Source organism: Neltuma alba, unplaced genomic scaffold (assembly GCF_004799145.2).
Source record: "Neltuma alba isolate B1F8T4 unplaced genomic scaffold, ASM479914v2 tig00012781_pilon, whole genome shotgun sequence".
NCBI lineage: Eukaryota > Viridiplantae > Streptophyta > Magnoliopsida > Fabales > Fabaceae > Neltuma > Neltuma alba.
Genome location: NW_021637185.1, coordinates 75,976 through 88,959, shown reverse-complemented (window position 1 = coordinate 88,959; position 12,984 = coordinate 75,976). Strand labels below are relative to the sequence as shown.

General features: G+C 28.2%; 1 protein-coding gene across 1 annotated transcript; it reads right to left on the bottom strand.

The window, feature by feature from the left end:
• Positions 1-10,870: 10,870 nt before the first annotated feature.
• LOC114730905 (cystinosin homolog) lies at positions 10,871-12,462 on the bottom strand. The gene is made up of 8 exons (XM_028918012.1): positions 12,344-12,462; positions 12,098-12,230; positions 11,909-11,998; positions 11,678-11,802; positions 11,507-11,549; positions 11,310-11,427; positions 11,177-11,226; positions 10,871-10,996 (listed from the first exon to the last, which is right to left on the bottom strand). The coding sequence occupies exons 1-8, from the start codon at positions 12,460-12,462 to the stop codon at positions 10,871-10,873; spliced, it is 804 nt and encodes a 267-aa protein (XP_028773845.1).
• Between the last annotated feature and the right edge of the window lie 522 nt (positions 12,463-12,984).

Here is a 12,984-nt window from a genome sequence, read left to right as displayed (position 1 = left end):
GTCTTTTTTTTAGTAATTTGTATATATAAAAAGTGCTTCTGAAACAAACTATCCAAACACTCTCATTTCTCAAAATCACTTTTCATAAAATCTATTATTCCCAGAATCTATTCTCCAGAATCACTTTTCCAAACCACGGTTTGGTTCATCCAAAAACAACCCTGAGAGTGAAGAGTGAAAAATAGCAAATAATTGAGGCCTGCTCTCTGTCATATCCCCTGAGCCCACCACCAACGATCAAATAATTTGTGCAAGAAGCAAGTCAGACATGCTTCATCTAAAACCATGGTTTTGGATTTTTTTTCAGGGTGTTTGGTTGATTTTTTCCCAAATCATGGTTTGGGTCCCCAAACCATGGTTTAGGATGATAGCCAAACAGCTCTAAGATATTATATATGATATCATTGGGAATTTTTGTTCATAAAAATATTTTTTTAATTATTTTTATATTTTATAATGTCTTTGTGTATCTCCATATATATTGTTATCAAGGTCTCTTATAATTTATTCTTCTTTCAAATCCGATTATTTAAAGTTTAACAAATATGATAAAAAATTTTATGAGTGATTATCTGGGGGGGAAAATAAGTGAATTTTTAATTAAAAAAATGTAAACAAATTAGCCCAAACATAACATGCTATATAGGGCATGTAAAGAAAAAAATTGTCCAAAATAGAAGTTTCTAAAATTAAAAAAATTTGGTCTAAAATATAAGAGATCGATGGGATAATTAATGATAATGTTTCACTTTTACAGTTCTACTTCTTACGCGGATGAGCGAGTTTTAAAATAAGAGATTCATACATATCAAGGGCGCATGGCAAGTGACGTTCCTGTTCAGGCAACTAGCCATTGACATACAATATACGTTATACTTATTTGTAACGAAAGATATGAGAAATAATCCGCAAAAATTTATCACATAAAGATAATAAATGACATATATAAAAGTAAAAATAAAAACACTAGTTTAAAAATTATTTCTTATGGAAATGGTGCTTCTTACAAAAACGAAAACTAAACGACAAAGGAACAAGATGCTTTTAATGATTGTGTTATAGCCATAGAAGCACGGCCAAAAAAGCAGAAGAATAGGAGTTGGTGGAATCACATTGATTAGAATTTAACGGTCGGGTTAATATAAATTATTATAATATTTGATCTCTTAAAACTATTCTTATTTTGATTTTGATGTTTTATATTTAAGTTATAGGTTTTTGTCCTTTAAATAGTAAATTATTTCAAATTTTTATTAAATTACAAAAATTAATATTTAAATAAAACGAAGTTGAGAGACTAAAATCAAGACAAACTTGATAAATAAAAAATTATATTGACTCTTAATATTTAACTAACTTCTTTTTTTTTTCCATTTGATAATAAAATACAAAAAATTTGGATGTTTGCAAACATCCTCTTAACAAATTGAAATACTCCGTCTAATGTTTTTAGATAAATATGAATTAACAACTTTACATGGGGATGAAAAAGTAGAGGTCAATCAATGGCTGCTCATCCCGTCTAGTTGAGGATCGATATAACCTATTTAGATAAATAAGTAAATAACCCAGACTTATATCAATGAAATTCTTTTCATTAAAAAAAAATTAAACTTATGTATTTTTAACATTCAAAGTTTACATAAATTTCTTATAAAATAAAAATAAATTATGCAAACTTTCTTTGATTTATTTAAAATTACTTTATTTTCCTTTTATTTTCTAGACATACGTAATTTTTTTAACATATATAATTATAAAAGAATCTCAAGTTTTACCAAATTAGATAACTTTTGGTTTCAATTAAAATTGTGTTGATTTTAAAAATAAAATTCTAATTTAGTACTAACTGAATAATACAATAAATATTTAAGCTTGTAAAATTTGAGACAAATTCTGTTTAATTTAATAAAATTTATCTATCGGTAGTAGTTTTAATTTATAAACAGAATGTAAGAAAAAAATAGGACATGTGAGAGGAAATTTAGGAGGTGTGGTTAGGGATAACTTAGTAAATTTAAATTATATGTTAATATCTAGTACTTTTGAATAAGTATAATTTTTATGATCCTCTCTAATTATCTTGTCTAGGTCCTTCTCGCTAATTTTTCCTAAAATTATTTTATCTCCAAAAAAGGAATTCTATGCTTATGTTGACATTAGAATTCTATCACCGTCCGAAGAGAATTAATACTCATTAATAAGGACCACACATGCTTTAGGCATTAGAAATTCTATGCCCACCAAAAAGACAATTAATGATACTGACAACAATGGGTCTGTTTGATTAAGCCATTAGGGAGGGCAAAAGTAATTTTAGGGAGTAAAAGACAGATTAGGTTTTATTATCACATTTGGCGTTACTTTTGGTTATAAGTCATTTTGTCTTAAAAAATCACTTAAGTCATAAGCTAATTTTTATGGCTTATGCCTTATGCAAAAGCATTTTTCAAAATCAAAAGATATTTTTACCCCTATGTTTATGTTGTTCTTATACTTTTCACTACATATTTCTTGTGCTTCCCAATCAATTTTTAATTATTTATTTTTAATGCTCTTCTAAATAAAAAATAATTTTAACGAAAGTTTTATAATATTTTTAATATTATTTTTCATTTTATATATACATAAATTGTGTAGAGTACATCATTCAATTAATTAAGTAATATTATTTGTTCAAAATTTTTTACATTACTATGATTTGTAATTTAAATATAATTTATTCATTAAATATAACTTTTTCTTATTACAATAATTTAAAATTATTTTTTAAAATTATATTTTTAATTTTTTTTATTATTTAATAAAAGTCATGCCCATTTTGGTCATTTCATAAGGCAAACTTACTTATCCAATCAAAATCCAAATAATTTTTCTACTTTATAAACTAATTTTTATAAAAGTCAATCTAAACATAAACCACATTATCCAATCCATATTTTATCTAATCTCACTTTTCTAAAATTAAAAATAAGTTATTTTTTCTATGGACAATTGACCCATTATTCTATGCGTTATCTAGGCAAAGGGGAAAAAACCCAACGATACGGAATTATTTCTTTTTTGAAAATCAGTCAAATTTTGAGCACTACTTTAATTTAATTTAGAAACCCCTGCACTTTTTAAATTAATTTAATTTCATCACGAACAAAACTATATCTCTTTCTCTGAATGCAAAGACATCAATTGACTTGTATAATGACAAAGAGCTTTAATTTGGCTATATTCACCGAAGGATAGTCACAAAGAATCAGCAAACAAGTTAACGTTAATTTAATTCCACCAAGCTTATAACCTGCAGACATCTATATATGGCACACCCAATGTGGTAAATGTCACCAACCCACACCTCAACTTGCTTGGACAAAGCTAGCAATTTGTCAAGTTTGATTTTTATATTTGAACGGAGATAAGATGGAAGAGTGAAACTGAAAGTGTTCTTAATTTATGGACTGGAAGGGAATAAAATACTAGAGTTTTCTTTTGTATATAACGAGTCTCATCATAAATCATCGGAGTTTGAACATCAAGAGATGATTCCTTCGGTCTTATATATAAATGACATTATCTTGTACATATAGGACTGCTCTTGAATATAAGCACTATTTTTATCTGAAATTTTAAATTGCTCTTTCTTTTCTTTTTTACCCCTATTAAATATATGCTTTTGTATTTTTCTGATCTTATTTGTAAGTTACTTACATCATGTTTTACCAAAATCAAGAAAAACCTTAATCTCATTGGCTTGTCTTAAAATTTAATAACTTTTTAACTTTACCTCCATTTAATATGTGTTATATTTCATGAGAATAAAGTCTACATATAGTAAATGAAGGATAAAATTTTATATTCATATGAAAAATTTGATGATGTGACTTATAAATAAGATTAAAAATACTTCTTTTCCTCTATCTTATAAATAAGACCAAATGAGTATTAATTATTATACGTTCTCTCTCATTTACTCTCTTTATAAATAAGGGTATATTTGGAAAATAAAGTACATTTTAATTAGTATTGTAATTTACAAGATTTGGTTACATTTGCTTATATAGTGGACCGGAAGGAATATATGTGCTACAGCAAATTATATGCACTTTTCCTTTCATTCTTTTATATGGCTTCACCTTGTAACCCGAACTTATTATGAAATGGACAATTTAATCCAAGGACTTAAGCCCTAAATTCTTACAACTAGAGATCATTATAAACATTAATCTTCTGGAGAATGATTTCATTCAAAGATGGATCTATTGATACAAAAAATTCTTTTTACATCAGTTAAAAAATTCTTTTTATATCGGTTTTCCAACTTGATATCAACTATTCTGTGCTATTGGTGTATCAGAAGACTTGATAATCTCAACTTGAGGAGGATTTTTTGAGCCTTTCTTGTGCCGATATAGAAGATAACTAGAAATTTCTACACACACTAAAATATTTGATTAAATTTTAAATTATAATAAATTGTATTATCTAAAGTAGCTCAAGATTATATTCATTTCTTATAGAAGTGACTTTTTTATTCATTCAAATGAGATTTGAGTTAGAGATTCGAAAATCAAGAGGACCCTATAAAAATTTAAATTATTTATTTATTTATCTATTTAAAACCCCGTTGATGTACTATTAATTATGATTCTTCCCATTCATTTCAACATATTCAAATCCCAATTAAGATATAAATAAAATTCAAAATTAATTATTAATTTCTTCATTTGAGCCTTCAATTGAAATCCTATTTAAGAATTATGCTCATTTAATTCAATATACCCAAATCCCAATCAAAATATTATTCAAATATCATCAATTGAATATATTCAAATGCCATAATGTCATACTTGACCTGTTTTTAAATGAACCGGGTATTACAAGTTTTCAAGAATATAGTTGATGATTGATTGATTTTGGATCACAAACAGAATGTCAAAAATAGTAGAAGCCTGATATCATCAAATTGGATCATATTCACACTTCAATGCTCTCATTCCATACATGTTAGGGTAAGAGAATTATATATCCATACCAGAGATACCATTACTTCTCCTATATTTCCAGATAAGTTTGCCTACGAACCTGATGAGATTTGAAATTTTGTCAGTGTAAGTTTTACTATATTTGAAATTTTGTAAGTATTGTGACAAACCTTGATCCATAGGTTATTGCATAACCATTTGAATATAGTTTCCTATGCCTCCAGAAAAATCCAACGGAATATTACCAATGCTCCAACCTTCTGTACTTTTTGTCATGAAGTTCATCACAGCCTGCAATAATAGAACTTCAACGGGGATGTCATTAATGATATATAATAGTATGCCAACCAAACAAATTAAACGAAGAACAATTTTCAAGAGGAGCAAATTAAAGCCATTTTCTGGGGGAAAAAAAGACACTCCCTTAGGAGGTTATTTATTTTGAATTTTTGATCAATTGAAAGTATACATATGTTTCTCCCAAGAAGGCTTTATAAACATGTATTTCTTGTAACATAAATTATAAAAACTAAAGTTGAATATAAAATAAAATAAATCCTTACCTGGGGAATATATTTTATGATGGTCATACAAACTTGAATGCCACTCGAAAATTGTATAACATACAATTTTAAAAGGAAATCCATTCCAACTCTACATGTGCATGCTTCATCACATCATTCATTTAATTTAATCTATGTATAACATACAATCGTAAAAGGAAAAATTATTTACTTAAGAAAGCATATATTGTACCCTGATATTGAGAGAGAAGCCAGAACCAATACTGTTTAGACAAAGCAATGAAGAAGCATATATATTGCAACAACTGACCAAGCAACTGCCACAATACCACAAGCTAGTTTTGACACTTTTTGATTTCCACAAGCATATATATTGATATTTTGTTTGGAGCAAGAAACTTACCGGTAGGTAGGGGTGGAAATAGGCCAGGCGGCCTGTCAGGGGCCTGTGGCCTGGCCTGGCTTGGCCTATTTAGATATCATACCAGGCTCAGGCCTGTAAAAAGGCCTGTTACTTTATCAGGCCAGGCTCAGGCCTGATAGTAAGCTTGTTAGGCCTGTCAGGCGGCCTGGGCCTGTTATCTTTTTTTTTTTTTGAGGTTAAAATTGTAAATTGATAGGAGGGAATCTGCTATTCTGATTGGTTAATTGAGAAAACTCCATCCACATAAACGTGTTATCTAGAGCCTATTGCATGCTTCATTTCATTTTCATTCTCTATAATAAAAATAATTTATGTATGTATAATGACACATATTTGAATAGAGAAAGAAAATATGAGTGCATTAAAAAAAAAAAAGTAAAAGCATCATTCATTTATTTGATCCATGCTTTTCATATTAATCTTATATAGAATATATATATATAATTGACCTATTATGTTTTAGACCGTATATATGTGTGCTCAATCTAATTCTTATTATAATAGTTACTTAATTAATTTAAATAAGTAAATAAATTATAATAATTGTAACATTTTTTTTAAAACAACCATGTGTAACAACAGGATCAAATATCATTTTGTGAGTAAATTAGTTTGAATAAATGATAAATTTAAAATATAAAAGGAATTAAGGATGTTTCATATTTTAAACTAGATCTGGTCATCAACTAATTTGTATACTAGAGATGGGATGAAATGATATTTTTATATAAGAGTGAAATTATGTTTTCTAATAATTTTTCATATTAGATTTTTTTTGGGCATAAGGGGACATGTTTTACAAATTGTGTTAATTTCATATTTTTTGTATGTATTTTAGATCAATTAGGTTGAATTATTATAATTTTGAATTGATTTATGTGTGTTTAAAATTTGTTAAAGAAAACAAGCCTCTTAACAGGCCACAGGCCAGGCCAGGCTCAGGCCTATTAAAAGGCCTTTCACAGGTCGCAGGCCAGGCTCAGGCTAACAGGCCTCACCACAGGCCAGGCCTGTTAAGGGTGAGGCCTGACTTGGCCTGGCCTGTTTCCACCCCTACCGGTAGGAATTGGTTCCAGCCACTAGAATAAACTGTGACAGCTTATGGAACTAACTACTCCAATTCAAATTTGATTAATGGTAATAAAAGTCATACCACCCCCGTTGTATAGTCATTTGTAGGGGAAAAATTAATATAAAATATCAGTTACCTACAAGATTATTAATGTTCATTTTTCAATTTTTCAATTTAATTTTTGTTGGAAGCAGGGAAAGAGAACAAAGGTGAGAACGATTTGTAAATATAAAGAGAAAAAAAATTTTAATAAGGGAAAGTTTAGAAAATTGCATCAATTTAATGTATTCCTTGGCACGTAAGAGTTACAAGTGATTTAAATTAATGCTTATTGGTCAATTTTATTATTGTAATTAATATTTAAACGTGACATTGTGTTTTTCTATTTTTTTTACCACCTCATTTAATATGGGTAAGTTGGAAAAAATTTCAATTTGAAACACATTTAATGAATTAGCTACCACTTTTTGATAGTAATAAATTGGTTAAAATGACTTATATTTGGATTAGAGGGAGTATTACTACTTTGGTCCTTAACATGTACTCTTCTGGTACTATTTATAAAGCACTTCTAATATATTTCACACAAACTAAAGAAAACCTTAAAATGCATTAACTCTCTATTAAAATGTAATAATTTTCTAACTTTACTCATATTTAATATATACACCTTTCAAAAGAGATAACTACTTAAACCATAATAAATGAAGAATAAAATAATACTTTCACATTAAAAAATTTAATGAAATAATTTATAAATAAGAAAAAAATCTTCTCTCTCTACCTTACAAATAGGACCAAAGGAGTAATTCACTTGTAATACATCCTTATTAGAGTTTTATCCTTCTTTTACCTTTACAAATCACATTCTCTTATCTCTCGTTTCTTTTTCTTTTTTTAATGAGAATTAAATAAGGTAAAATTGAAAAACAAGTATTAAATATACTAAAAATGACTTATATGTAGAACCAAAACTTTTCCCTATAAATGATTTACATTTAGGACCAAAGTGACATAAACTATTTATTAAATGATAATAAAGTGATAATAAATTCAACAAAATAGGGAGCGATGCTCCTTTCAGTTCAAAACATAAACATCAAATAATAACTAAATTAAAAAAAAACCTTGGGTCAATTAATTATACAACTCAAAAAGTTAATTAACATTGGTTAAAAATAATAAATATATATTATGCAACTTATTTTTCTTAAATACTTTACTTTATGGAGAGGATAAATGGAAGAGAGAGAGAATGAAAAATGACACACACAAAAAATAAGTAAAAAAAAGAGAACAAGAAGGCATATGATTAATTAGAAATAAAAAATAAAAAATATAAATTATAATTAAATTCTCGAAAGATGTGAAAAAAGAAAGTCAAAGAAAGTGACGGGGCATTGTGTGCTCTTTAAAGGAGGACTCTGTGGCCCCCGTTTGTATTTGCCAACTGCCACATGCTTTCAATAAATGCATGTGAGGTCGTTATCTGCATTGCTCTTGGTGCATGCACCATGTAAATATTCTTGCAGAAAATAAATGATTTAACTGACAATTTTAGTAAAAAAATAAAAAAATTAAGGAGCATTAATTAGCTTTTAAATTAGAGGAAATGCATGCACTATATTATGGCTTGGGGGAGATGTTCATTATTAATTACTACTCTGTCCCTAGTTATAAAAACCTTTTAGTCAAATTGTATTTTTTAAGAAAACAGTTAAAATTAGTTAAAAACAATTAATATGTAATAAATATAATTTTTTTCAAATATACCCTTAATAAATGTAAGAGAGTAATAATAAGATAAATAGAGAGAGAATGTTGTCTTCAATGCAATATATGAAATTTATTAGGGTTAAAATAGATAACAATGCATTAAATGTTTAGACAAACTCAAAGGGGACCTTATAAAAAGGGGCAAATCAATTCAAAAAATAGGATCTTATAATTAGGGACGGAGGGAATACTCCTTTTGTTTCTATTTATATAAGAGATAATTTTTCAGTGTGATATGTTTATTTTTTGAGAGATATTTAGAGGTTGTCTCAAATTTTGCTTTTTGATTTACTATTTTGCTCTCATTTAATAATTCATATTACTCATATTATTTTATTTAATTCTCACATATTCTCTCTCCACTGCACATTATGTCTCTTCCACATAGGGTATTTTTGGCAAAACATTTTTTTTTTACATTTTTATTGACTTGAACTAATTTTAACCAACATTTTGAAAATTCACTCTTAATATTCGTGTCACTCAAATCAGATCAAAGACTGAGAATCAAACTTAACTGAGTTTTGAAGCCACATTTTTGTGAAAATGATACTTTCTCATTACTTTATTATGTCACGATTTGTGCAATTACAATGCGAAACATGTGTGGTTGCAGTGCGAAACTCGTGCACTTGCAGTGCAAAGTTGGCAAAATGATACATAAGCAATAAAATAAAAAAGATACTTAACATTATGTAGAGGAAACAAAACAGCCAAGATATAAAGCAAATATGCGCTTCAAGGCCTTGTTCCAAAGCTAATAATTACAAATAAGAGAACCCAACAAGTAAATATTTCCTTTCTTTACTTTGCTTTCTCTCTGTTTTTTTTTTTTCCCAAAATTTTTTTCAACTTATTGTATTCTCGATTTCTCTTCCTCTTCCTCTTGCCAAAAATAAATGTTAGGAGTATTTAACTGGCAATTTTAATTAAAAAATAAAAAAATAAAAAAATTAATGATCATTAATTAGCCTTTAATAAATTAGAGGAGATGCATGCATGAGAGCTTGGCGCGGAGGTTCACTATTAATTATTTACTGAAGTAAAACTAAATCCAATAATCGGGGTGGTTTATGATCTCACACGTTAAATTAAAAAAAAAAAACTTAATGAAATGCCTTGTGCATTTGAGGAGATAAGAAAACTCATACAATGACAAGATAAATGAAAAAATAAAGCAAAATATTAAAATAATTATTGAAATAGTAACAAACTAGTAAAATAAAATATTAAAAATATTATTGACAGACACACAAACATCACTTTTTGTTCATTTCATCTTATGTTTTATTAATTTCGGCTCAAAAGACAGTTTCCCAAATTTATGATATACATGCAGCACGAAAATCGCTAAATATTATTAGGGTTTCATTTTGAAGTCAGTACGATTGAATTTTACAGACTTTTTCCTTTTCAGGTTTTTTTTTTTTTTTGCTTTCTTCTCTTTCTTCCTGCTCTTTCCTAATTTCTCTTCTTTTCTCTTTAATTTCTCAATTTTCTTTCTTGTTTCACATCACTTTTTCAAGTGGATAGTAATTGAACCGAGATAATTTAATCATGTTTATTTTCTTTTCTTTTTCTTTCTCTTATTTATTGATTATTTAAGTAATTGATCACAAGTAAAGTTTTTAAATTAGGTATTTATTGGTAATTATTTTACTCAAATAACTAGCTACTCTCTCCAGTTCAAAATATAAGCTAAATTTTCTTAAAGATGTTGATTTTTTTTTTTAAGATACTAACATTCACTTTTGTCCAAGCATTTAATGAGTTTTTTTCAATTTTACCCCCATATATTCTCTTTCCTCTTTAATTCATTTATTACATTTTTTACTTATTGTCTTCTTTAATAATGGTATATTAGGAAAAACAAATATATGCCTTACACGTTTATTGTTTTAAATTGATTTTAATTAGTTTTTTGATAAACGTAATGGATAAAGTTTAGCTTATATTTTGAATTGGAGGGAGTACATTCATAAATGTCATCACCGGCAAATTGATTCAAGGGTAGCCCTTAAATTGTCACGACATACATAACATCATAAAAATGAAATTTTCTCGGATATTCTGAACTACGCTAAATCCTCCACAATCTTCATCGCTGGTATATCGAAGACTTGTCGATCTCAACTTCAGGCGGGGTCTCCGAGTTTGACACTATTTTTCGTTGATATAATATATAATGTTGGATTATGAACAAAATGTTGTAGAATACAGAAACCTGAAAACAGATCAAATTGTAATATCACCATTAACAACTCTTCATTGTCATTGTACTCTCTCCAGTCCTAAATATAACACCTATTTTGTAGTGTAATTTATACTATAAAATGGGTCTTATATTTAAAACCGGAGGAGCATATTATAACTGATGTCTATATAAGAGAGTGATGATCCATACCAGAGAAATCATTAGTTTTCCTATATTTCCTGAGAAATTTACCCAAGAACCTGAGATTTGACATTCAATTAGTACGAGATTACTAAGTCAGAACGATTCATGCTTCATATAACTGCGGGTTATTAATACAAACCTTGATCTATGGATTGTACAACCATTTGAGCATAGTTTCCTATGCTTCCAGAAAAGTCCAGCAAAATATTTCCAATGCTCCACCCTTCTGTGCTCTTTCTCTTGTAGTTCGTCACAGCCTATAAACATATTCCTTTTTAACACAAATTTCAAAAACAATGTACAGTTGAAAAGAAAATGGAAACAATAGATCCTAACCTGGGGCAGATATTTTATAACCGTCGCACAAACTTGAATGCCACTGCAAAATAGTGAATTTCAACAAAATTTATTAGAAGGATATCGATGACAAATGAACATTCTATTCTATGTATCCATATGAGTGGGAAAAAGAAAATTAGTGTGTAGTTAAGAAAGAATAAAAGATACCTTAATATTGAGAGAAGCCAAAGCCAATTATGATTAGACAAAGCAATGAAGAAGCATATTGCAGCAACTGACCAAGCAACAAACAGAAGCCCACAAGCTATTTTTGACACCTTCTGATTTCCACGCTACAATATGAAAAAGAAGAAATTTTAACCATTGGTGACAACAAAGAAAAATAACAAACATAAAAAAGTACGAAGATCTCAATGGAAAGGAAAGCAAGGTACTAACATCATAGATTGCCATCTGGAATATGGTAAAAATTGTGAGTAGGACAGCATGGGATGAGAAAGCAACATCATTTGCTGCTACGGGTATCATCTGAAGCATACATGGTAAATGAGAAAAAAAGTTTTTTATAATATCAAAATTTGAAGCTATGATAATTAGCATTTATTGTTGGATTATATATGATCTAACCTCATTATGACCATATTTATCTTTATACTGCTTTTGAATAGTAGAGCTGAAGTACAAAGATGCATTGTATATTAGATAGCAGGTGTGCTTGGTCAGATTCAATGCCTCAAAATCAAAATTCAATCCCACCACACTGAAATAATTCGAAACCCATAAGATGAACCAAATTAGAATGGCTAAAAGAAAGATAGTAAAACCAATGATAAAAAGGTAAGGAAGGTAAAAGTAGATTTGTTTTGTTGAAACCTTTTCCTGTGATAATTTAATATGACTTGCGGGTAGAAGCTGGTAGACCACAAAGTAAAAACAAGCCAACCCACAACTTCGTAACAAACATGGAGGGGTACTGAATTCCAAGAAGCCATTCTTGATGTGAAAGGCTTACTTATTACTTGAGGCCTAGTTGGTTCTAAAGAAGAAAGCTTAACAATAATCAGCAATGTAATATGATGTTTTTGTCTGTAACAAGGAATTTACCAGTAGGAACTGGTTCTGGATATTGGAATTAACTATGACAGCTTATATTCAGGAATGAACTCAAGTTCATATTCTGGTCATTTTTCAATTTTATTCTTATTCAATTTCTATTGGAAAGAGAGAAAGAGGAGAGAACTGAGAATGATTAGTAAATTTATAGAGAGAAAAAAATTTAGTAAGGACAAATTTAGAAAATTATATCAATTTAATGTATTATTTAGTATGTAAAAATAAATATAAGTAACTTGTAATAAGAATCAGACTGTTATAAATACATACAAAGCAAACATAAGTTGGCAGAAAAATATCAAAGCAACCTAATTTTACAAAAGGCTAATAATTTCTCATTTATTATATTATAAACTATCTATTAAATGATAATAAATTCGCCACTAGCAGGGAGTCATAAA